This window comes from Citrus sinensis, chromosome 1, assembly GCF_022201045.2.
Source record: "Citrus sinensis cultivar Valencia sweet orange chromosome 1, DVS_A1.0, whole genome shotgun sequence".
NCBI classification, from domain to species: Eukaryota; Viridiplantae; Streptophyta; class Magnoliopsida; order Sapindales; family Rutaceae; genus Citrus; species Citrus sinensis.
Window position 1 is genome coordinate 24486272 of NC_068556.1, and position 26184 is coordinate 24512455.

The 26184-nt window shown below is 36.5% G+C and overlaps 4 protein-coding genes across 9 annotated transcripts; 1 reads left to right on the forward strand and 3 right to left on the reverse strand.

Annotated features, from left to right (window-relative positions):
• Nucleotides 1-706: 706 nt before the first annotated feature.
• Nucleotides 707-6447, reverse strand: LOC102609146 (probable inactive DNA (cytosine-5)-methyltransferase DRM3). Of its 4 annotated transcripts, none has more exons than XM_052436019.1 (10): nucleotides 6128-6447; nucleotides 5892-6017; nucleotides 5522-5617; nucleotides 5259-5355; nucleotides 5097-5143; nucleotides 4692-4799; nucleotides 3909-4011; nucleotides 3233-3345; nucleotides 2407-2509; nucleotides 707-2315 (listed from the first exon to the last, which is right to left on the reverse strand). In XM_052436019.1, the coding sequence occupies exons 3-10, from the start codon at nucleotides 5546-5548 to the stop codon at nucleotides 922-924; spliced, it is 1992 nt and encodes a 663-aa protein (XP_052291979.1). In that variant the 5' UTR covers nucleotides 5549-5617; nucleotides 5892-6017; nucleotides 6128-6447; the 3' UTR covers nucleotides 707-921. The 4 variants fall into 4 exon arrangements, with proteins under 4 accessions (XP_052291979.1, XP_052291976.1, XP_052291965.1 ...); XM_052436016.1 differs by having other exon boundaries at nucleotides 5522-5694; XM_052436005.1 differs by lacking the exon at nucleotides 5522-5617.
• Nucleotides 6448-6590: 143 nt separating this feature from the next.
• On the forward strand, nucleotides 6591-10042 carry LOC102624366 (uncharacterized). Of its 3 annotated transcripts, none has more exons than XM_025102669.2 (7): nucleotides 6591-6730; nucleotides 6812-7006; nucleotides 7692-8073; nucleotides 8432-8628; nucleotides 8725-8863; nucleotides 9170-9329; nucleotides 9710-10042. In XM_025102669.2, the coding sequence occupies exons 2-7, from the start codon at nucleotides 6939-6941 to the stop codon at nucleotides 9733-9735; spliced, it is 972 nt and encodes a 323-aa protein (XP_024958437.1). In that variant the 5' UTR covers nucleotides 6591-6730; nucleotides 6812-6938; the 3' UTR covers nucleotides 9736-10042. The 3 variants fall into 3 exon arrangements, 2 of the variants coding, with proteins under 2 accessions (XP_024958437.1, XP_052291989.1); XR_001509159.3 differs by lacking the exon at nucleotides 6591-6730 and having other exon boundaries at nucleotides 6741-7006; nucleotides 9710-9885; nucleotides 9923-10042; XM_052436029.1 differs by lacking the exons at nucleotides 6591-6730; nucleotides 9710-10042 and having other exon boundaries at nucleotides 6741-7006; nucleotides 9154-9312.
• Nucleotides 10043-11216: 1174 nt separating this feature from the next.
• On the reverse strand, nucleotides 11217-15630 carry LOC102624076 (YTH domain-containing protein ECT4-like). The gene is made up of 8 exons (XM_006488708.4): nucleotides 15298-15630; nucleotides 14956-15022; nucleotides 14708-14855; nucleotides 14547-14620; nucleotides 13930-14412; nucleotides 13072-13623; nucleotides 12705-12917; nucleotides 11217-12190 (listed from the first exon to the last, which is right to left on the reverse strand). The coding sequence occupies exons 2-8, from the start codon at nucleotides 15001-15003 to the stop codon at nucleotides 11618-11620; spliced, it is 2091 nt and encodes a 696-aa protein (XP_006488771.1). The 5' UTR covers nucleotides 15004-15022; nucleotides 15298-15630; the 3' UTR covers nucleotides 11217-11617.
• Nucleotides 15631-17683: 2053 nt separating this feature from the next.
• LOC102623779 (DEAD-box ATP-dependent RNA helicase 46) lies at nucleotides 17684-24981 on the reverse strand. The gene is made up of 8 exons (XM_006488707.4): nucleotides 24776-24981; nucleotides 23050-24244; nucleotides 22358-22558; nucleotides 21384-21452; nucleotides 20563-20832; nucleotides 20106-20456; nucleotides 19234-19511; nucleotides 17684-19085 (listed from the first exon to the last, which is right to left on the reverse strand). Exons 2-8 carry the CDS (start codon nucleotides 24229-24231, stop codon nucleotides 17987-17989), a joined length of 3450 nt encoding a protein of 1149 aa, XP_006488770.1. The 5' UTR covers nucleotides 24232-24244; nucleotides 24776-24981; the 3' UTR covers nucleotides 17684-17986.
• Between the last annotated feature and the right edge of the window lie 1203 nt (nucleotides 24982-26184).

Sequence of the window (26184 nt, forward strand, 5' to 3'; positions counted from 1 at the left end):
CAAATGACAGAAGAACACCACTAGCTTTTCATACAATTTGAAATTCAGGCGAGTTTCTGTTTTTATTTTCGTGCCTTGATGGAAATGACCCACAAAGAGAATATGAATGAATATGACCTCTCATGTCAATTTCCTATCTCCTCTGGCTAAAAAAATAAATAAATAAATAAATAAAAGGGAGGAAGAAAATAATCTCCAGTAGTCTCCAGTATATATACCCTTGTTTATTTCATTTATACTGCATTCATCTTTCAATCAATTGTTAGAGAGTACATACACGCATGATGACAAGAATCTAAATGAAAGAAGCATAAACACTGAGAATATCCAGGAATCTCTTCTTTTTTGTGGACTCCAACAGTAACAATAGTTAAAATCACATCAAATGCAAGCTTTTCAACAGTGCCGTAAACCCCCAATGATGTCTAGACTCATTAGAAAAAGCCCTTTTGGCTAATGTGATCATTGTATTTGGCTTTGGACAGTGGCTTGAAACACCAGACAAACAAGCATCAATGACTGAAAAATAAACGACTAATATTGAACAAACATGGGTTTATTTCTAACAACGAAGTAAAATAAAACAATTAGTGTTAATGCAGGCACTACAAAACTTTCAAGCCTCCCGAAATATTGACCGACTTACCAAGGTGTCTTCTGCATGATGCTGGCTGGGCCTCTGTAAAACATTTGATTAACAAGAGGCAACAAAGAATGGGCTCATCCACGTTTATAATGCTTAAAAGTAAAGCAAAAATACAGATTACTACTTGGCAGGATTGTTTACTGTTCCCTTGTTCGGGATTGAATGCCTAATCATTTATCTGAAGAGCATTAATTACGAAAATTTTTAAGCCTTGTTTCTGATCATTATTATATGGAAATGTACCAGAACAAAACGCATTTTGGGAAAAAAAGTTATCACCTCTTCATACTCCTTACACGTTGCACAACACGAACAAACTCATAATACAAAGAGAAGTCGAAATCAGGCAGATTGTCACTCTCTGCGGCCATTTTGGGATCCTTTGAATTTGAAATCTGCTTTGAATTTGGAATCTGAGGGACTGAGTTCTGACAGATTACGAAGTCGATACTGCCAAGTTTGTGGATAAGACTCTCAAACTTTTTAGTTGTCAGGGCCTGAATGTCCTCTATCTGCACCAACTCTCCGGTTTGACCACTACTTTCCCACCACCTCTTGAGAATCCTTCGATTAGTTTCAGAAGTCTCTATGGAAATAACACCTTTCAACTTGATGCCAAGCCGGTGTAAAGTAACTTCTGCTCCACCAATTCCGCTGAAGACTGACAACATAGTTAGCCCTCCAGGGAACATAGATTTCAAGACAGAGAGGTGGTAACCCAAGGTGTCCGTCTGAAAGCAGTGTCTGAGTGATTCAAGTCTTGCTGTTAAACTATTTCCAGCAGCTTGAGTGTGATTTGATGGGTAGCCTAGTATAAGTTCTATATGTTCAGGATCTACAGGTCCAAGTTTGTACGCCCCAACCCAAACAAGATTCAATTTCTCAGAGCGATGAAGAATATCTCTCTGCTGCTGTGATGACAGCACTCCTCGAGAATCTCTGAGTAGTTTCTCAAACCTCTCACAGAGCTGAGATATCCCACCAGTTCCAGAGTTGATGCAGCTCAAATGCTTCCTCGTATCCCATGATGGCCACCATTTCTTAGTATGCGGAATTGCATCTTGTATAGTCATCGGAGGTTCCGGAGGTATGTGAAACCTATTTGTAGTTGGAAGATTGTGTAGATACCCTTCTCTCCTACTCAGTGCCGAGAAATACTGAGAATTTACAAATTCAGGCTCAAGTGAATACAAGAAATGAGACATTTTCACCCAGCAATCTATTGACACATCCACGACGTTTCCATAAAAGAAATATGGAGGTTGTGCCACCACTTTATTAATACTCCTGCATGGATTGGAATTGAATGCTTGCTGCATTCCATATCTGGAACTATTAGGCTTCACTTTTTCTTCCCACGATGAGTCAAGGAAAGAACTAGAGTCATCCAATGACTCTTGTTTTGGCCGTTTCCCTTTACGGTTTTCCTGAAAATCAACGTGCTGAAACTGAGAAGTGCTATTTGAAAAGTCATCAAAATACTCTTCCCTTGGCCTTTTACCTCTACTAGTTTCACTTGTGTTCATTTTCCTTGACTGAGAGACAACATCCGGACTGCAATACTCAGTTTTAACTTTTACCGTATCATATGACCGACTTCTAGGGGTGTCCAAGAAAATTTGACCAGAGAAAATTTTGTCAGCAAGCTCTGAAATTGGAGTCTTTGAGCCTGAAATAAGACAAATGACTTGGTTGTTACTAAATTCATCGTAAATATAGTTGCATTAATTCATTAAATACTAAAAGAAGTAATCACTCACCAAATTTCTCAATTGCTAATGAAACTTGATTTTCAGAGAAACCCATTTCAAGCAACTGAAGAGTTATTTCCATGGTCCCATACAAGGTCTCATCACTTTTATCCTGGTGATCGAAAAAGGTCAAACCAAGTATTAGATACCATCCAAATTATATAATACCACAGATACGAACACAATAAACCAACAAAGACAGCGCATCTTATAGGTGATTGAAAATGCCTCGAAAGAAAAAAAAAAAAAAAAAAAGCTAACTTGACACCCAAATAACAGGATGATGCAGAATAAGAGATTGTCCTTATTTATAATTTTTAAGGTTTTATTATAAATAATAAATTCAAGTGTTCAAGTAAAATATTTTTATCTTCCTTAAATAGATTTCTTATTAGGGTAGGTTTTATATTACATAGTAAGAAGTAGGTTCCTTTTGATTTTGATTTCTGTTTCAATGATAATTATTATATGAAATTGTGATTCCCCTCTTAATTTCCCATAGTTTTTCTCCCCTTTTTCACTGGCTTTCTCCTCCTCCTCTAAATTTTCTGCTTTCTCCCTTAATTCTTCTATAGCTTCCTTTCTTTCTTCTATCTTTCTCCCCATTCTCTATTATTTTGTGGCACAATCCGTCGTATATCACAGGATTTCAGAAACCTATCAATGACGGCCTTTTCCTATTATTAGTATTACTATATAATGATCAATAATAATAAGAAAGCAGAAAAGAATGCAACTTAATGCATTTAAAGTGTGTATAGGCTTTTGCAGAAATCTCAATTCATAAGAATAGACATCAAACCAACTAATGTTACATGAAAACATCATTAAGGACCTCATTCGTTCCATCATTGTCATGAGGTGCATCATCTGTTTCCTTTTCGAAATTTTCTGATATCTGAGCAGCAGTGATGAAGTCCACCAGTTCATAAACAGGAGCATCTTTGCCTGAATGTAACATTTACGAGAAAATCCATTAAGCACTAAAGTATTGCTATAACAGAAAGAGAGCTACAATAAATCTACGATGAAATATCACACTTGAAGCTGTATTGACAATAATTAAAATACATCTGAAATGAGTGTAAGAGACAAACATAGATCTGACGATTTGTACTAAATATTAGTACTACTAATAGAGTAACAACAATTATAATGATTATGGTATAATAACAACAATGCCAGGAACAACAAAGCATAGGTTTCATATTTATTCTCTGCAGAGCCACAGAATCCAAAAGAATTTAGAAATTCCAGAAGTGAATATTTCCTCTAAAGTGTTCTCAAAATGTATCCATTCTAACAACGTTAAACAAGTAACAACGTTAAACAAGAAACAACTGCAAAGTTCAACATCTCGTCTACTTGAAGTCAAAAGGTAAAAAATGAAGAATCTCAAAGTATTTCCTTTTAACACTACAGAAGCAACCATAATTTCAAGATGTGCAAAGAAGCATCAGTTGCAAACTTAATCTACCAAGATAAAAAAATTTTGGAAACTATAAACATACCAAGCTTATCCAATGCAAAGTCAACTTCATTTACAGAAAAATTCATCATTAGTAAAGAGGCCCTTTTTTCAATATGTAATCCTTCGTCCATTACATTGGGTTCCTGCAAATATTGAAGATCAAGCAAACATAAAATATATCATATCCAATGATCTTGCATCCATGAAAATAAGAGATCAACATATTATTGACAAAATATGAGTTGAGACCATAAATATCTGTCCTCATATAATTCTGTTAAATTTGCAGAAAGATGAGAAGGAAAGGAACAAAGTATCGGCCCTAAAGGTGACTCATTAACCTTAACATGTAATAGCTCTAACAAATTCAACCCCATGAACTGCTATCAGTGGAAATTAACTGAAGCAGTCCATAGTAAGGGAAATAAAATGTAAGAATGACACGGAACCTGATTAAAAATTAATTAATGCCTCCCTCACTTCACTCTTCCACCATTATCAGAGTTGTCTACTAGAAAAATCGTTTGTCTCTCACTCTCTCTTTCTATAAAGCACCAAAAAAAGGCAATTAAAAAAGAGTTGAATGCTCAAGACAGGGAATACCAACATAAGCAGTATACAGTTTAGTCTTAAGAAGCATTAAAATTCCAATTCCAATCCAGTTACATTAATAAAATGGTAACTGGTATCCTTATTTGACAAGACAACCCTCCTAACAATAGAAAATCAGATAGAAACTGGCACTTTACACGTAGTTCAGATCCTCCAGGAGCAAAAATTATGAACGAACTGTCACATATAAAGCAAGACCACAGCAAGTTACCTCTTTTGGTTGGACCATTGTGGAAATTTCTGGTGGACTGTTAGCATCCTTGTCGCCAAACAAGGTATCCAGAGAATCTGACGATTGAGAATTGGATTCTTGAAGAGCCTATTTCATTCAACAGCAGGTTAACCACAAAAAATTTGTATTGTATGTAACAGTCAAAAATTCATTACACAAGAGAGGGACGAGCAAGAGAATATAGAAGTCACTGGAGAGACTTCAAGAAATGCTAAACCTCACTAGATCTGATAGTTCAAAGAACTCTAAACCTCACTAGATAGAGTTCTGATTCTGAAACAGCTTACAAAGTCAATTTAAGCAAATAAAATGTTTAGATCAACATTCTCTCATAATTGAAGCCTGAAGACACAAACATGCACCAAAGTGTATCTGATTACTTACGTTATATTCAATTAGTGTCTCCAATAACAAGTCCACATTGTCTTGACCTGGATTGCAGTTTTGCAAAGAATGGTCATCGGGAAATAACCATGGATTATTTTTCATCACGTGGATGCTTTTTTTCTCTTTCAATAAATTTACAAACGAAATTGTTCATCTTACCCTTTTCTTCAATCACTTTATCGACAAGAGATGGTGAAAATCCCATCCCAATAAAAGATGACCTTAAATTACTCCCAGACGAACTTGCAATGTTTTCCTGAAATCATAGAATAAAACTCAGTATCTGCAAGTCTAAGCCTCCGCTAGTTTATGCTGTTTGGTAAACAACTAGCAGCTTTACATTGGAAGCACAAATGATCTTTTCATGTAGCTGTTTACTGAAAAGAAGCTCTAAAAATGATACCAAACAACTTTCACTTAACAATTAGTGGTGGTTGCCAAACACTCATGAACGTTCACATCACAGTAAAAGCTTCCATTCCACAGAACACCAAGATGCCAATCTAAGCCTAAGCCATCTTCAAAAAGTGATTTTGTTAGGGAAAGCTAAAGACACACTCAAAGAGTCTTAGATCCACACACCAACATGGAAAAGCTGCACAAGAGTGCATGCTAATTAGTTCATTAAACATAAAGTTCAAATTATCAACAGCGTTTAATATTTAACAATACAAGATTTCGTTTCCAGAATATTTCATTAGTTAACAGCTAAACCCAAACAAAACTGCAGAAAAATTTAGCAGCACAAGAAAAGAATGAATTAGAAAAACGGAAACTAAACTACAAGCTTACCCCGACATGCATCGAGCTCGCGCAAGCCCTATCCGCCGGCAACTCGAAGTCAAGGATCTCAGGCTTCGGCACAATTGCTTTTGCTTTATCTCCATTTTCGCCATTGTTCTGGCTTGGCAAGTCGCCCTGCAGATTTGCAATTACAAGTACGTACCAAGAAAAAAAAAAGAATAATAATAATAAACAAAGTATATAGCTTGTAAAATTTGTAAAGATTAATTATCACTTTCACGTACCATGGAGGCAAATTTACAATAGCCAACAACACAGAGAGGAAAATAAAAAATAAAAAAATAAATGAAACTTCTGTCTCTCCGCAAAACAAACATACAGTCAGTGAAAGCAATTTTGACTGAAGTTGCTGCGTTCGAGAGTTTTCAATAAAAGTACCCACATAATTTTGTAATAATATTTATAAAAAATGTCATTTATTAAAAAATAATTTTTTTTTTAATTATAATTAAAAAATATGCGCTTTTTTTTTTAAGAGAATTAAAAAATATGCTTAAGTCAAAGTATGATAGACTGCGTGCGAAACGGCCGGTCAGATAAACGGCTGCAGAAGAGTGACGACTTTGGAGCTCGGAGTAGTAAAAGAGAGAACACGGCCGTTAAGTATTACTAAATACGGCGTCGTAATCACGTTTGAGTCCATTAAATAATGTAAATAAATTTTATTAAATGAGCTTACCGAAACTTACAGCAGACACGAGACTCAGCTTTTAGAGGAAAAATCAGGTGGATCATCGATGCCGAGACGTTGCATGCGCCAGACGTGTCAAGATCTAGACGCATTTGACCAATACTTTTGGACTATTTAAGCGTTGATCGAACTTTATGTAAGAATCTTCATTTTATGAAATAAAAGATCATGGAACGTTCTAATTTCTTCTCTCTCTTTCTTTCGTTTTCTTAAACAGAGATACGCAGTTCCTATCACTTTAAAATTTTCCCTCAAAGTGACAGACCATACAAGAAAGTAAAGATTTAAGAAACAAGAGTAAACAAATCATTGCAGTAACCGTAGCAATAGAGAGAAACTATAACATGGCTACGGAAACAGAGGCCGCAGCTCCTGCGTTGGCTCTTGCTGACGCGGAAATCAATTGGGACAGGTTATTTCTCTATTAGTTTGTTATAGCTGAGCTGTCAATTGTGTTCGCTTGATATTCTTGTTATTGTTCTTGGTGATAGATTTAATGATCATTTGATGATGGATCATTGTGTGTGTATCGAGAATAAGGATTCAGGGACAAAGAAAATGGAAATGAGAATGCAATTAAATTCATGAAACGGTCCCACGGCATTGAATTTGTAAATTTATGAAAAATGGGTTTTTATTGGTTCCTATTGTTAATGTGTGGTTCTATTGCACTTATTAATAGTGTCGTGTCTTTTGTCACATCTGTTGAGACATAAACTTTGTAACATCAAGGAGATTTTAGATCTATGATGGGAATCGTAGGCAATTGAAACAGGTGAAGGAATTCATGATGTGATAGAACGAGTGCTTTGATTACTTTTTTTGGATGAAAAGTTTTGTATATCCCGAGGTTCTACCGTCTCTTTGATTCACAGAGGCGAATTTTTTGGCCGATGATAATCTGGAATATAGTTAAAACAGTCTAGCTTTTGAATGAGTTGTTACCGGATTTGGAAGTACTATTTTTGAGTTACGTTGTGTTATTTTGACATGATTTGATATATTGGTACCACATACAAGAAATGTAATAGGAGTTCATTCTTTTTCGCTTTTTGTTTCATATCATATCCTCTGCATACAAATAACTTTGTGTATAGGTTGGACAAGACAAGGTTTCATATTATTGGGGCTATTCTCTTTACTGCTCAGTCAGCACTGTTACATCCAACTGTGGTGGTAAAGACTAGAATGCAAGTTGCTCATTCTGGAGTTTCTCAAATGCGTGGACTATCGGTATTTAGAAATATATTAAGGAATGATGGAATTCCTGGAATTTTCCGAGGTTTTGGCACCTCTGCTGTGGGATCAATGCCTGGTAGGGTTCTGTGTTTGACATCCCTTGAAGTATCTAAGGATATGATGTTGAAATACACTGAAGGGGTAGACATGCCTGAAGCAACACGTGTGGGCGTTGCAAATGCGGTGGCAGGCATGTTGTCAAACTTAGTTTCTTGCGTATATTTTGTGCCTTTAGATGTGGTATGTAAACCAATTTTTTACTTCTTTTTATTATTATTATTATATTTTTATTTTTATTTTTTATTTTGAGGGGAATGATGGGAAACACATTTCATAATATAAAAACAGACGAGGGAAAGAAAAAGAGTCAGTGAATCTGGACCTTGATTGGTGTACCAATATCTTGTAAAGTTACTTTGTTACTTGAAAACAACTATTCTGGAGTGCTTTCAGGAAACTATCCTGGAGTGCTTTCAGGAAACTGCTTTATATATTTGTTAGAGACCGACTATTTTACTGTAACCATACGTAGTTCACCTTTGTTGCTCTTAATAGATGCTTGGTGTATGATGTGTTCTGTTATTTGTCCAATTCTCAGATTTGCCAGAGATTAATGGTGCAAGGGCTTCCTGGGACTACATACTGTAATGGGCCAATTGATGTCGTGTGTAAAGTGATAAAAAGTGAAGGATTTCGTGGTTTGTATAGAGGCTTTGGACTAACAGCTCTTACCCAGTCACCGGCATCTGCACTTTGGTGGGGTGCCTATGGTGCTGCCCAACACATGATTTGGAGGTATGCCTAATTATCCCTGAGGCATATTGAATGCCGTTATGTTTACAATTTTGGACTGATTATGGTAGCTAATTATTGTTTATTCCTCATCACTAGGAGCTTGGGCTATGGAGATGACATGGAGAAACCATCTCAATCTGAGATGATCACAGTTCAGGCCAGTGCAGGAATGGTTGCTGGAGCTTGTTCCACGGTAATCACTACTCCAATAGACACAGTAAAGACACGACTTCAGGTAGCGTTATAAGCTCTCACTAGTTTTCCCTTTTTGAAGTACAGCCATTATATTTGCATACACTTGCATATATTCATCTTTTTCTTTGTGAATTGTATTTATGATTTGGTATCCTGTCAATTCTGACATGATACTCCAAGCAACTCTGATATGAATTGTGTACGATATATATATGCATACACTTGCATATATTCATCTTTTTCTTTGTGAATGGTATTTACGATTTGGTATCCTGTCAACTCTGACATGATACTCCAAGCAACTCTGATATGATTGTATTTTGATCCCAGTCTCTCTATGATGTAGACCATGGATAATTTTGGTGTTGGAAGACCATCGGTAATGAAGACGATAAAGGCACTCCTTAAGGAAGATGGATGGAGGGGCTTCTATAGAGGATTTGGACCTCGATTCTTGAATATGTCACTTTATGGGACTACAATGATAGTTACTTACGAATTGATAAGTATGTAGACCTCTTTTTTCTTTTTCTTTTTTCTTTTCATTTTTCCAGTAGACTAGCAGATGTAGAGATTGATTGTCGGAGGTAGATGAAACTCCTTGCTACGTGCTTAGCTAGGACACTTTGCGTACATGCTTGAATTTACAACATGCCAATAGCTCTTGAGCAAAAAGTATCATTGATTCATTTTTAAAATTTCCTCGGTTTTCAACGGTATGCCAAGCTTTCTGTCAAAGAAAATGTCTTATGCATTGTCTCCCCAGCAAATGTACTGTTTCCATATTAGTTTTGGGACTGTTAATTTTTCTGTGATTGCAATACTATCATTAACAGTTTATCATGAGCTAACTATGTTTACCTCTTTTCTCCTTTCTTCTTTACAGAGAGATTATCAATCAGGCAAAATTGAAATTTTGACAGGAAGGGCGTATAATTTATCCTGTAACACTGCAGTTTTCTTAACTGCAAAGAAATAGGTACCGGCAGCATTATTTCTTTAAAAGGGGGCAGATGGTGCTTCTGTTGTTGCATGATGACGGCATTTGCATAACAAGATTAGGTAGCGATTGATGACGGCATTTGCATAACAAGATTAGGTAGCGTTTGATGGAATTCGTTTTCTTGATTCATTTCTTTCTCCATAATTCTAATCAGATGGTTCCCAGAAAATTACTAAATGTATACTTGGCTCTTTAAGTTCAGTAGCTTCTTTCCCATTTTCATGTCAATTTTACTACTATTTTTTATTCTAACGCTAATAAATTTAAATCCAAAGACGGGTGTTATTAGCACATACCTGTCAACTTTCCGAAATTATTAACCGATACGTCGCCTTTAATGTAAAGTTTGAAATTGTAGGGATTACCGTTTATTTTTGTTCCCAATTGTTACCTTTAAAACAATGCTGTTTGGAGCACTGTTTGAAAAGACTATCCAAGAATTGACGATCCCGAATCCAACTGATGCTTTGCATTTAAAGTAACATTATTTATATAATTGTTTGTTAGTAAATTTTAGTAATTTCATTGAATTTCTTTTTATCGGTAATTTAGTGATGTCGTTGGATTTCTTTTCTCATTCTCTTGATTTTATTAAATTAGGAGATATTGTAGATAACTCAAACTTAAACATACTTACCAAGATAAAAGAAGTTAATAAAATTTTTGTCCTACCAAGACAAATTTTAAAAAAAATTCACAACATTATCTTAATTGCTGTTTTAGTTTGTGCAATAGAGACATTTTAGATAATTTATTATTATTATTTTTTTCCTTTTGGTCATAAAACGGTCCACTAACTTTACCATTTTTATCATCCAAGAAGGAGCAAGAATGTCTAGGATTCTCTATCTAAAATGGTCCATTAACGTCAATGTTTGAAAGGTTAATTTACATTGAACTTTGTACGTAAGCATGATTCTACCAAACCTTAGGGGAAGCTTGTGTTAATATCCCGAAAGTTTCACTTTCATCTTCTCTGTTCCGGCTAATAAATGAAAGTCGCTCACTACCTAATCCACGAAAAGCCCTCGCGTGTATAAGACTCTCCTCCCATTGAAGCTAAAATCGGGTTATCCTTTAAATCTTGTAACGTCAATAAATTGAAATCCATTCTTTTTTCCCTTCCTCCCAAAAAAAAGGAACCCGCCCTGATTCTGTTAATTAGGGAGAAAAAGAAAATGCAGAAATCACTTTCAGTTGCAGAACTGCACATAGTAACACTAGCATACATATCTCTAATTTTGTGGATTCAGCACAATAATTCCAGGAATCTTTATACGAAATAAAAAATGATTCACATGGTAGAAGTCACCAAGATACATAACATTGGTCGAAAATGAAACTCGAAAATGATGATAGAATCATCAAGATACACAACATTAGTCCAAAATGAAACTCGAAAAAGACAATTTTTTTTCGTATCTTTAATGCATTGGAAGTACAGGAAAATAGAACCAGAAAGAAAGAAAAAAGAAAAAGAAACAGAAATTACACTGCACATCAACTTGCTAATAGCAGCCAGAACCAGTCCCACCACAAATATTCAGACGGCAGTATGTAAACAAAATAAAATAACGGGTATAAAAGGCCAGTAAAGCTGGCTCTAAGCCCTTTTTTGGATTCAACAGCGCCTGTTGATCATGCAATGAACTCAGAATTACAACAGTCCAGCTGCAAGGTCGTTCAAGGTAAAACATGAACATCTACATCATTGATTTTGGGATGAGATTTTAGGAAAAGCACCTCCTTTGTCAAGTTGTGACTTGGGATCAAGAGGAGTTGCACCAACTTTTAATATTGATTTTGGGATGAGATTTTAGGAAAAGCACCCCCTTTGTCAAGTTGTAGTGACTTGGGATCAAGAGGAATTGCACCAACTTTTAATACACTAGAAGATTCTGATAATCCATTGAGTTTGATAGGCATTGATCCCACCGTAAAGACATTACCCATTTCAGAATTTGCAATGTCAGTCGCTTCAGCCAAGGGTTTAGACTCAGCTGGCTTCGGGTTTAGAGAAAGTAGAGTGGATTTAATATCATCTTTTGCTTCAACTACAACTCGATCGGCATTTCCATTCCCACTACTTGAATTAGAGATATCAGAGTTTGAAGAACTTTTCTCCGTGGTGTTAATCTTATCTTCTTCCTTCAAAGGTAGTTGAACAACACGATTTAACTTATCTGCAAGCCCTAATGCCGGTGAAAAAAATGGACGTTGAAAGCTTTTGAATACTAAGCGGGCTCTCTCTTCCTGCATGAACTTCTGACGCTTTTCGTAATACATAAAGTCATCAAATAACGAAGTATCCCGAGGATGATTTTTAAATATCTTCAGCATCTCCAGGCCTTCTGTATGCATTATCTGCACAGAAAAATGATAAGATTAACAAATTGAAATTGACATCTTTAAAACCACATTCCAATACAAAGCTTATACAAATTCAGATCAGGGTTATATTCATAGGATTCATCTTGCATCAAATTCAAGTAAAAGGTACTCCAACCAGCTGGGCCACTGCAGATGCCTAGCACCAGCCATTTAGTCTATCAAATTTCAGAATCTATCATTTATTAGAAAGTAACTATCAGTCCAGCAATTACTTTTTTCTCTTTTTTTCACTTCTCTTCTCTTAAAGCAATAAACTTAGATCACAACGCACCCCTGGTCATATCTTACATAAACTTTGTTGGATTTATAGGGGATATCTTACATGGTCATATGCCCAAGTCCCAGAAGGTGTACAAGCCACTTAAACTAAGGAAATGATAAAGATTACAGAGCCTATTCAATGTTTCATGTGCATGATGGGCCAATGACTAACTAATTTTCTTATAGTGATAATGATTTGATAAAAAAAGGAGATAAGAAAATATACCTCTTGTGTATCTCTGCTATTAGTCACGGGCTTATTCTCATTGTTCCGTAATATGATGTGCCTTAAGGAGGTATTTGGCACATCTTTGATGATGTGCCACTTCACAGGGAAGCTCCCACTCCATTTGTCTTGCTGCCAAAAATCCATATCCTTGTAAAAGTCAACAGGACCAATCATCTCGGCAACACCACAGAATTGACTACTTGCATTAACCTGTATCAAGATTATGTCAAATCAGCAATCAGCATACTCACAAGGAGGCAGAAAAAACTACCTCATTTAAATGATTTCTGATCACAGATTATCAATACAGGCTTTAACGTAAAAATTGATGCTAGCTAATAGGCAAATGATAGAGATAACTCACAGAAAAGAACAGGAAGATAGGACATCCTCCAGGTTTCCCTGCAGCTAGTTTCTGTGCATCTTCATAAGCACTCTGTAGCTTCTTGTTTCCATGGGAAGTAGATGACCAGACACCATATTTGATGCTCTTGTGCACATCATCCTCGCTATATGATTTAATTACGAAAAATTTTGCATCAACGTAGTCAACTTGGAAATCTTCCTCGTTATAATGTTCAGTGCATATAATAATGTTTCCTTCAGCATCAGTAACACCAGCTTTAGATGTGTATGCTTTAACAGCCAATTGATCTTTTGACCTGCTGGTTCTAGGACCCCGATTCTGTTCAGTAAACATACACATATCAGGGTTCCTACCCATAGTGTTCAGTGGTTGGCCAACAGCAGTCTTTGGAAGAAGCTTATCAACTGCAGAGCGCCCACGTGCACTTGATTGAAAGTCAGAAAAGCCATTACCATTAGAGACAACAGCTTTCACCTGGTTAGGAGGCGGGAGAACTTTCCCACTGGAAATGTCATCAAGAGGTTGAGTGGAGCCAGAAGAAGTTCGACCCTAAAAATGCATGAAGAAAATCCAAATGAACAAAATTTGGATAAGAAAGAAAGAGTATTGCTTTCAGACCAACATAATACCTTCTTAACAAAGCATAAACTAAGACCAAATAGTAAAACATATTGACAACACAGCATAAACTAAAATTAAATAAACTACTGGTGAGGGAAATCACATTGGATGGTATCGTCTCCATAAAACATCTACCTATCTGATGCCAGGCATATATCATTACAAATGAAAAGGTCACCAGAATACATGCAACAGACAGCAGTTTTAACTTTATTTACATAAACCAAGGCATACCTGAAGAACAAGAGATGGAGCTGCAGTCGAACTACCAGAAGAAACACTTCTAATTATCACAGAATGGTTATTTGGTCCAATGTTAGCTTTTGCTCTTGGTCCTTCAGAGAACTTGGTAAAGGAGTGCTTTTGAATTAAAGAAGGTTTTGAAGGATTTGAAGGGTAAGCTGCAGATGCTGATGCAACACTATTCTTTAAACCCCTTCCATCAGTTCTATTAGTTATAGACGCACCAGTGTTCAACAAGGGATCTGGAAAACTACTTGATATCATATCTGGAGGGATGACAACTGAACCACAAGCAGGTGAGGAGACTGTATCCTGGAAAGAGGGAATGGAGTAATACTGTTGTGCCCCTCCGTATGGGCCATCAACTCCTATTACGGCACCAGGTATGAAAGGATTGTATGGGTTGTATGGAGACTGTGCATATGCATGGCTAGGTGTATAATATACAAAAGGCAAATTTTCAGTCTGTGCACCCTGGAAGAGTTAAAAAAGCATATAAGAAGAACTACATATCACAAGTTATTAAGAAGCAATCTATTCTATAATAAAATGTGACTGATAGAGACAGCTAGTGCAAGAAGAAGAGAGAAAGAAAGCTAGTGACTTGCCGCATATTGGAAATCAAGACCATCTACGCCAAAAATCTTATAATGGTCCTCCCATTCGCTGGGTGATTCGAAACCTAACCAAATTCAATCAATAAATTCATTATCAGACAAGAGCCAGAATTAACATCCCCAAGTTCACTATATTTGAACCCAAAACATACCTGTACAATAATAACCATAATTGGTGGCAGTAGGATAATACAAGCCCTGCTCAATAAACTCAGAGGCTCCTTCGTTATACATAGCGTCAAAGTCAAATTGTTCAACAAGTGGATACATCAAACTTGGGTATGATTCGTTAATTTGAATCTAAAAGCAAACAAAAAAAGTTAGCACTTTCTAACACACCACACAGGTTTTAGAAATCATTCAGACATAATTTAACAAACAGAAATTCCTAAGAAAATACCAAGTGACTTTCACCATTTCTGTTGTCAGACGCATTATACATTTCCATTCAAGGACTGCCACCACCTCTGCAGAGAAGAAAAAACTACTAAAAAACAAGCTTTGAATGTTTTAAAGTGCACAAAAGCACAAATATCTGAATAATAATAGTTATTCTTAAATAGGCTACAAAATTAATTGGAGTAAAATCAAGCTTAATAAATTAATAAGCAGCGGGTAACTCTTAAACATCAAACTTAAAAATCCAAAATAACTAGACAACACAACTGAAAAAAAAAATTCACAAAATTTCAGTATCAATTATGGAAACATCCATCACTAAACTCCCAAGTAAAAACTATACCACTGAAAAGAGACGGATCAGATTAGGCCATGGTCGAGATAGAGAGCTGATGAAAGAACAAATAGGGGGATTTGAAGAGAAGCGAGGAGGTTTCCCGCAACATTTTGTTGAAAGTGAAACCCTAACCCTAAGAAAGAGAGTTGAATTGAGCGGTTTATGGTTTCTGTGTCTTTTGTGTTTTACGTGTGAGCCGAACTCAAAAGAGACGCGCTATGATATCCCCCCAAGTCACAATACGCGTCGTTTTACAATCTTGCTAAAATGACGAAAACGGCCTTGCTGTTCTTAGTTTTTTTTCCCCCTTTTCCCCCTGGTTCTTCTTAGATGATATAGAATGCAGGCAGAAATCTCCAAGGCGATAAGAATGTCGGGATTTTCCCGAAGAGGGTACAGAGATAATTTTTTACACAATTTTTTATTTGGGTAAGGGATGGGGATGAAACAGGATCCTCGTTCCCTCCCATTTTCTTATTTTAATTTTAATTTTAATTTAATTTTTTAAAATTATTAGTAAATAAGTAATAAAATATTAAATATTAGTATAAATAACAAATATCAAAATTATTATATCATTAAACTTTTGGGCCTAATTGATTAGATTCATATTTTGATGAGAAAGTTATATCACAAATGAAAAATTTTTATATTTTGAGTTGGTGGAAAACAAATGTCCATAGATATATTATATTAGCACGAATTGTTAGAGATATTTTGGTAATTTTAATTACAACTGTTGCTTCCAAATAAACTTGTAACACCAGTGGCAGAGTACCGTAACAGGCTTTATTCAAGCACATTGAAGGCTTTAATATGTTGTCAAAGTTGGGTACGAGCTTACAATAACAATATAAATTTATTTTACATTGTAATTATATTATATAATTATTAATATTTTCACTAATAAGTTACACTAATATTATTTTTATTGTTTTAAATTTGAAACTTGAAATTATCTCTCAATTTGTCACATTTCTCGAGGAAGAACAAGAGGAGTAGAAGACACAAGAGATAAATATAGTTATTAGAAATATTTATTAAATATTTATATCCATTTCATTTATTTCATTGTTGATATAAAAGTATTTTTTTTATTGTAGGATTATGAAAATTGATGAAGATAATTACTACAGTGATTTGTATCTTGTAATTGATTAATATTAATGTAAAATATATAATCAAACTTTATTTTTATTAAAAAAATTTAATATAAAAAAATTAAAATCGAAAACTAAAAATGCATTAATTATTCAAAAATCAAGATTTTTCGGGAATCTCCTATTATTATTCAGAAAAGGGACGAGGATTCCCTAAAGCAATTTTGTCTAGGAAGGAGAAGGGCGGGGAAATAAGCAAAATATCGATGGGAAAATAAGCAATTCCATCCCTGAGAATGCAACATTGCAACCGACCTACCAAGGGGTATTTCCGTACTTCCAACTAACAAAAATTTTGTTGCATTTTCCCCCTTTACTTTCCCGGCAAGAAATCTTCTCCTCTCTCTATCTCAGTCAATGAACAAAGTCAAAGTCGTCCAACTTTCAAAAGTATGTCACCTTTATAACTTTGAGATTTTCTATCCAAAAATATAGCAACTACAAAATCATCACCACATAATTTATTTTTATTATTTAAAATTTCATATATTACAACTGTACACGTAAATGTCTGTACATATTGTATTATTCGTTTTATTTACATTAAAAAGATCGCGCATATCAATCTAACAACTTTTTGCAATTTCTTTTTCTAATCTTTTGATCAATGAAAATATCGCCAGATAAATGGGGTAACATCCAGAAAAACAACCATTTGAATTTGCTCCGGCCCCTTATGAAATTATTTGCTGATGGGGCCTTTTAAAATGCCTGTGCTATTATCAAATGCAAAGCAATCTTTCTCAACGTTACATTATGACTCATGATTGAAACAAGCTGGAAGCTTCATTACTTGGTTCACTTTTGATGCTTTAGGTGGAAAAATGGGTTGAAAGGAGAATGGTGTGAGATTCTAGGAATTTCCAAGGCTTGTTTGGTGAAAAAACAAGATACCCTCTCGTCTCTAGGCTTATTATCAAGCACCGAACCAGAATACCTTTCTTTTCACTCCAAGTTCATCATGGTACAGGCCTCTCCAAGCGAAAAATGGAAATGGTTAGGACTAATCCACCATCATCATAGGACAGGCCTCTCCAAGTGAAAAATGGAAATGTTTAGGACTAATCCACCATCAAACAAGAAAAAGCCATACAGGTTATGATTCAGACACACTTCCCATCAAGCGTACGCTTTTCTAGTGGATGAAAACAACTTAAGGGGCATAAATTTTCAATCTTTATAATCATGAGAAAAAGATGATTTCATGATATAGTTGGGTAAACGAAAACACATTGAATAATTCCATGGGGATGGCCGAGATGAATATAATGGTCAACTAACGGTACAGGCAAAAAGCAAGAAAGAAAGAAGTTTGAGCTACCCTAGAACAGCCTCAATCAAGGGTGAATTATCCTAAAATAACAATTGCTCTGCAAGCAGCAGCTAAGCAGATTGCTTAGCTTATCATGACCGATACAAATATATGATTTCGCCAAAGAAATCTAATCTCAATGTCACCAACTAGAACCCCCACAACCCATTGAACAAACAGAAGATAGGCATCACATTAAAGAATCAATTTGATGTCTAACCATTTACAGTTCTGTCACAGATTGATGGTCTGGATCTGCTCCTTTACCAGGAAGCACAGGCTCAGTCACAGAACTATCAACCAGCTGTAACAACACTGTCGGCCCAGTTGCTGGTAACACACCACCCCGCAAACCTGGGGACATAGGAGCTGCTGGAACCATGCTAGATGTCTGTGATTCAGGAAGGACATCAAATCCTGAAACTCTACGATCCTTCCGGTCAAGTGGCCTCTCATATCTGTCATAGCTGCGGCTGCGGCTGCGGCTGCGACTCCGACTGTGGCTGCGGTTATGACTAGGGCTGGGGCTGCGACTGTGGCCACGGGACCAACTCCTACTCCTACTCCAGCTACTGCTGCTGCTCCTACTGCTCCTGCTTCTGCTTCTGCTCCTGCTGCTGTAACCCCATGTACGAACCCTATCTGGACTACGACTACGACTTCTGCCCCTGCTGCTCCTATCAGCAATATCCCTTCTGTTATCAAATCGACCTCGTCCACGACCACGTCCACGACCATCCATATTATTGTACCGATCATGCGGACCACGGTCATTCCTTCCCCACCCAACATTACCGCCAGCAGGACCACCAAATCCACGTCCCCTGTTTCCACGACCAGAAAACATGCCACTTCTCCCTTCATATCCACCAAAGCCACCATCCCTCATGCCACCACGTCCACCAAAGCCACCATCCCTCATGCCACCACGTCCCCCAAAGCCACCATCCCTCACGCTACCACGACCGCCAAAGCCCCCATCCCTCGTGTCGGCACGGCCACCAAACCCACCATCTCTCATGCCACCACGGCCCCCAGAATCCCAATGCCCACCACCACCACCACCACCACCAGCATTGAAACGGCTCACACCACCTCGATCCTTACCAAAACCAGGCCCACAACGCAAAGCCATATCTCGCACTTCTGGGGGAACGTGCTGGTTAGCCCCCTCCAGAACCTTAACCAAATCAGCTGCATATTTTGAGTCCTGCTCAGAAAAAAAGGTGTGCGCTACTCCAGTTGCACCAGCCCTCCCAGTTCTTCCAATTCGATGGACATAATCTTCAACCCCATTAGGAAAATCGTAGTTGATCACTACCCTACAACATGAAAAGCTCAAGATGATGTAATATAAATTTTATTTTAAATAAAAAGGTGACACACATCAGTCAACTGAAATGCAGCCTCACTAACCTACAACTTACAAACCCACAAATGCTTCATAAATAGAAGTAAAAGACATCTTACCTTATATCTTTAATGTCAAGCCCCCGAGCAGCTACATCAGTGGCAACTAATATTGGGGACTTTCCACTCCGGAACTGATTTAAAACCCAGTCTCTCTCACCTTGTGACTTGTCTCCATGGATTGCAATTGCTCCAAAGTTGCGTCCAATGCTACGTGCAAGTTGGTCACACAACCTCTTTGTAGAACAGAATATAATAACCCTTGAACCTCGTTCTTGGGCTCTAAGTATCTGCTGCAATCGCCTCTCCTTCTCCATTTGTGGAACTACTTCAACATGCTGCAAGTTAAAAAGAAGAAATTCAAAGAAAAAGGTTATTATCTAACAAGGACAAAAGGGCTTCATAATAAATGCTAGGGAAACCCAGTACATTGACACAAATATACAATGTAAGGAAAGTTCCAAAATAAATGGAAGACTGAACTTCAGTTAAAAACTAACCTATCAGAAAAGTCACGAGCTTGTTAGCAGAACTTCAAAGAGGTTAAGCTTAAGCTAATCAAATCTTATACCTTAAAGAGTTCCATAGGTCCAGACTGGGATCCTTAAAGTAATATGTTAACCAATAAACTTAAGCTAATCACATCTTGGTACTACAAGAGTTCCATGGCTCCAGACTAGGATCCTTAATGTCATTTATTAACCAACAGTATAAAGTGCCAACATTTGTTCGAAATAAAAAACAGTTTCCCAAGTCAATGAAAAGCTCTTTACTTAACTGCAAACCGAGAAAACTCTCAGTACGAAAGACATGATGCATATAATGTGATTATCAACATATATATTGCATTATATTTTTCATATCAAAATTTATTTTAAAACCTGACATAATAATTAACATTATACAGTAACAGCAAATGAACTCATAATGACCTGTGTGATAGCCTTGTTTGCAGCAAGCTCATCAACATTGCCAATGTTCACCTGGACAGGGTTGACAAGTAGATCACTGGCTATTTTCCTAACATCCTTGGGCCACGTTGCTGTATACATAAGAGTCTGTCTGTGTGGAGGCATCTCATTAACAATCTTGCGGATTTGTGGTTCGAAGCCCATGTCTAGCATTCGATCTGCCTCATCAAGCACAAGCAATGATACTTGTCCAAAATCAATTTTCTTCATTTCAAGAATGTCATTAAGTCGACCAGGAGTGGCCACAACGATATCAGCTCCTTGATCCAATTCTCTCAACTGAGGGCCCTTCGGAGCTCCACCATACAAGCACTGTGGCAAAGGATTGGAGTTAAATGACAAAAGAATATTTTAAAGCAGGAGATCAATCCTTTTGTTAGTTTAATATATATGATAAATGAGCATATATAACACCCACCGTGCAAGATAACCTTGAAGATCTCCCAAACTTGTTGGCCTCATCTTGTATTTGTGTGGCTAACTCCCTCGTTGGAGCTAGAACCAACACCGTTGGGCCATTTCTAGGGTTATTATGAAGCTGTCGTAAAAGAATGAAGGCGGGGATCAAGTAGCCCAATGTTTTACCAGAACCTGTTTTGGCAATTGCCACTATGTCCCTACCCTGCAGGGCAATAGGCCACGTTTGTGCCTGGATTGGAGTAGGGGATGAAAATCCAGCAGAATGCATCTGAAAAGATAAAAATAATAACATAGCAACTGAGCTCAAACCAATAAAAAAGGAATAAAATAAGCACTCTAAATCTAATGCATCTATGTTAGAAAGAAAGAGCGAAGAAAAGCAAATCCAACTTATGTTTCATGATAGAGAAAAAAAAGTTAAAAATCCATGGGTGTACGGTTGCTTACAGAAGCAACTCGAGGCAACTAAAGAGGGCAATAAAGACATAAGAGGCAGAGCCAATAAGCAAGAAATCCCAGTCACATCAGGTGTGATTTGGACGAAGGGCCAACCACCCTTTTAGAAGATGCCCAAGAAAGGCCCCAACAGTCCATTTTGCAGCCTCCAAAAATCAGAATAGTTGCTGCATGTGTAAGTGTGCCAATAGCAGTGCAGCGTACGACATATGCTCCTCCTCCGGAGCAGATATCGCACCTGCGACAAGTGAGCATTAATAAGTTTAAAACAATAATAAGACCACGAAGATTTCAAGCAGATCTCATTTTTGGCTAGTACTCCTACAACACTAAGGATTTAATCACACCACATGTAAAACTTGCCTCTCTCAAAATCTCTGGGGGAAAGCCACTGGATTCAAATGTCATGAACGGCGTCGGAACATTGTCACCCTATACAATTCAATAAAAATCGGTGTCATAAAATATTCCACAATGCCCAATGACCTGAAAATAAAAGCAACAGCACACTGCAGACAACACCACTAGCACAGGCATATTATTTGTTTTCTTAATTAAGCTATTGTAAGTTTATGGAAAAAAGTATCTATGAAAACATAAAAAATATTCAACAAATAAAAAATAAATTAAATAACTGTCTGCCCCTTGACAGCAAAAGATTATTACCACTAGAGAACTCTTATCATAAATGCAGCTTTATTAGCAAATACTGATCTCAATATTCCAACATCTACAAGCTCAATATGATACTTATGCATGCAGTCCACCAATCTTATCTTCCCAAGGTTGTGATTGCATATCCAACAACCTCATCTTCTCTCTCTAATTCATCCAACATTACATTAAATGAGTCCATATAACATCATCTCCACCAATTCTTTTCCCTTTTTAGGGTATGTGCCTTATAGTTGTGTTTCCGGAAACAATTATGCATGCTTAAACTTGTAGGTTTCCAGTTCTAAAAGTTTCTCACAAATATTCTAACTCACCCATATAACATTGGTTTGGAGTTGGATGTTAGATACAAGTTCATACCAAAACATGGCATTCATCCACAACCACATGACAATTAAATTTCTTGTCTTTCATGTGATAAAAATCTCATTTTTTACATGCATTCCGCAAATTAGTTTCACTCAATAAAATTTTAAATTAGCATCATCAACTACTTAAATTACAAAGAAGTTGCAAATAACTTAATTATTCCCCAAGTGAAAGATTTTAAGTTAATTTACTAAAATAAATTCCCTACATGCTTCATATAATTAATTTAATAAAATAATTGTATGATTAGGTTTTATGTCCTTAGGAATGTGAAAGATTTTAAGAGTACAGACCGTGGCAGATACTTCGTGTCGTTGGCGGTAGACTTCAGCAGGTGACAGATCAGTGACACCAGGTGATCCCATGAAGGTTGGCCGCATCATAGCATTATTTGGAAAAGAACCTGCATGACTGTACATACCATGCATGGCATGCCCGGCTACAGCATTCAAACCAGTAGCTTGACCAGGAGCAGCACCACCCATCCTTGTCTCCTGAAAAGGAGGAGAAACAAATTTGAAAATAAATCATAGGAGACTTTTGCAAATAATTAAATTGGTAGTAACTAACACAACATGTGGAACAAAGCAATGTCACTTTCACGACAAAGAACTAAACAAAAAATACAGCAAAAGTATAAAAATGAATAAAATAGAAGCAATACACACACAGAGAGATTTGAGTTGTGTATCACTTAATAATAGAAAAACAAATAGTGCTGCAGAAAAAGACTTCCTTCCCCAAGTGTCAAAGAAGACAAGGCCATCATTTTGCATATACTAACAAACTAGTACTTAGATGACATCATGCCTTCTCACTGCATGTGTATATGTATAAGTCTACCTTCTAAGCCTGACTCAACATAGGTGTTCCATTGCTTATCAATCAGATAAAATTCCTAAGAATTAGGCCACAAATATTAAAAATTGAACTCATTAGATGAATTATAAAAAATTGTTTTAAAAAATTAAAATCACCATTATACCTGTGGATTTCTCCCCATGGGCAAGGCTGCAAGCTTGGGCTGCTGCGGACCCATGACTGGTCCATCCTTGTTACCATTAAAATAGTAATCGTTTCCAGTTCTACAATGTACGTTATCCTCGTAACCCCTACCTAATCCAAAAGGCGGTAGATTGGGCGGGTTATTGTGCATCATTTGTGGACCCATTTGATTCTCAAACCTAGGACCATGCTGATGGTGAGCCATATCAGTCCCAGTCTGCTGCAGTTGAACCATGGGATTAGGCTGTTGCAAAGTGACTGAAGAACCACCAAACTGCTGAACATGACCCAAATGTGCACCTGTCTTCATTGAATTGGTTCCGCCAGGGAGGTTTTGAGAAGATGAAGCACCAGTCTGTTGGAAATTAGATGGGGAAAACCCTGTTTGATTTCCTGGTGGAAACTCAGCTTCCTCCCTCTTTGTGATTGCAGCCTTATTGTAATCTTGTTGACCGCCAAACTGCTTTCCCTGTGCTCCAACTTGTGTCTGCTGATGTGAACTTTGTTTCCCTTGCGGAGGAATACCTTGCTGATAAGCCGTGTACTGCAACTGCTGATGTGGATATTGATGTCCTTGAGGCTGTGCCGTATGTGAGTTCTCATGCAGCGCTGATTGCTGCCCAGACTGCTGGGACATCTGCTGAACAGCCTGTTGTTGCATTTGTTGTCCTGGTTGCTGTAGCCAAGGCTGACCTGGATGTTGAGGCATTTCCTGAACAGGATACTGCATCATTTGTGGTGCAAACTGCCCTGGATGTTGCATGGACTGGCCTAGCTGTGAACCTTGTTGCTGTGGATCGTGCTGGTCAGAAACCTGTGCTGCCATTGATCCAAGCTGTTGAGGCAACTGGCTCACTTGTTGAACCTCTTGCGGTGTGGCTTGTGTCATCTGCTGCTTAATCATCATACCATTTGGTTGCATAGAATGTGCCACTGGTATTGGAGCCAGTTTAGGGGTAGAACCTGCAGGAGGTGGCCCAGGCGGCAGTGGAGGAGGCAAAGCAGCTGGTTTCTCATACTGAGTGACGTTAGTTTCCGGATTCCAATAATATAGTAGACCTGTGCTTCCATCAATCAATCCCTTCCAAGGTTTTGGAAGAGTGGGATCATCTGGAGCATACCGTGGGCCAAGAGAAGCAGTAGTAGCTTCTGCTGTTGCCATTCACAATCTTTGCCTACATCAGTGAAAGAATCCCCTCATTTAACAACATCAAGAAAAATAAAAACATAAACACTAGACATCCTTATTATATCTCTTCTAGAAAAGGAGCAAACATTCTTCAAAAGACAAGAAAAAATAATCTCCAATTCGACCAAGAACCAGCTAGCAAAAAATAAGCATTCAATAGCTCATTTATGCAAAATCCGGACGAAATTTCTCATCTATCCAATCAAGATGATATTATATAAGCATAAAGTTTCAGCTACACAAATTGAAAAATTATCCACATAACTAGATTGATGAAATCCAAATATATTTGAAGCCATTTTAGTCCCAAATCGCACACCACGTAAAGTTGTCGCATGAGCAAACAATGAATTCTCATAATTTATAACTTAATGAAACCCTAGTCACGTTTCAAAAAAATTGATTAACCAACACAAGATATAACTCTTCATATAAAACCGAAAAATAAATAATCACATTAGCGATGTTAAATATTAATAATAAAATTAAAGAAAAATTTGTAAGATTTCGTACATACCTCTTTAAGAAATCAAGCTTCAAATTAATTGATTACCCTCCAAATGTAGATGACGTACAAACCAAATTTTGAAAATAGAAAACCCTAAAACCGAAGACTTATTTTTCTAGTCCTTTTAACCGACTAGAAAGAAAAAATTATTTTCGGAGGAATAATTGAGAGCTTACAAGCAAATTTTATTGGCAGTTTTGTTAGGGTTCAGGAGATAATTATCACGTGTACAGCCAGTCCAGTTTTCATAATGTACCTGCAGTTAATAACGTAGTGATCATGTCGTGCTGTATTTCGCGCTTTAAGCAGTACTGAACAGAGGAATCTGATCAATTCTTACTGATGTGATCTGATCGGACGGTTGAGATTGACTGTCAGGTATCTGTGGTTGGGAGTAGTGGAAAATGAGTGGGTGTGTAAAAGCAATAGATATATTTAGAGAATTTTTAATTAAGGTTATAGAAGAGAAAAGTGTTATCTCATTTGAAGAATTGTAAATAATAAATTTTTTGAGTCTTTAATTTATTATTATATTATTTTTATCTCATTATTTTTGAAAAGAGAAGCGTTACAATTACTATTATTTTAGTGAAGAAAAATATTTGGTTAAAATAAATATAAACTTATTTTTATTTGAATAGTTTTTAGAGTGATGATTTATTTTTTCACTCTTTTATTTACTACATAAACAAATAAATACGTATTTGAAAAATTAAATTAGAAGAGTTTTTTTTATGAAATATCTTCTTTTTTTATGAGATAATCTAAATATCTTGAGTAAAACCTTTGATGTAGTTACAATTTAACATAAATTAGATAATCATGTGTATCTGAAAGCATGAAGTACAAATTGAGTGACATTTTAATATTGTACAATGTACATGGTACGCTGTAATTATAATTTGATGAAATATTAGTGATATTAATCCATTTTAATATGAACTAATGTGATAATTGAACATTATTTCGTCATTCATTATTCATACGCCGGTATTAGCTAATCCTCACATAAAAAATAATGATACTAAACTTATAAAGAGAGAAGACAAATATTTTGCTAACACCATGTGTGACATGAAATCCCTAAGCACCCTGTCAAATGAATAATTATGAGTATGACTAATAACTTCACTTTTTAGTCAATTTTAATTGATATAAATACTATTTGATTGGTATCATCCCAGTAGAAAACAATTTTTATATCTCGAACTAGTAGTTACGCGTTGTTCTATTTTTTTTTTTTCATGAATTAGTAGGTATGTTATTACTCTTTAATCATAAATAAATAGTGTGCTTAATTATAGTGGCAAAGTCGTATAAAGACGAGGATCAACTGCATTCCAACCGATGGAAGGTATCCCTTATTCTGTTGTCCATTGTTATGACCTTTGGATATTTGAAAAGTTATTTCGGGTTTA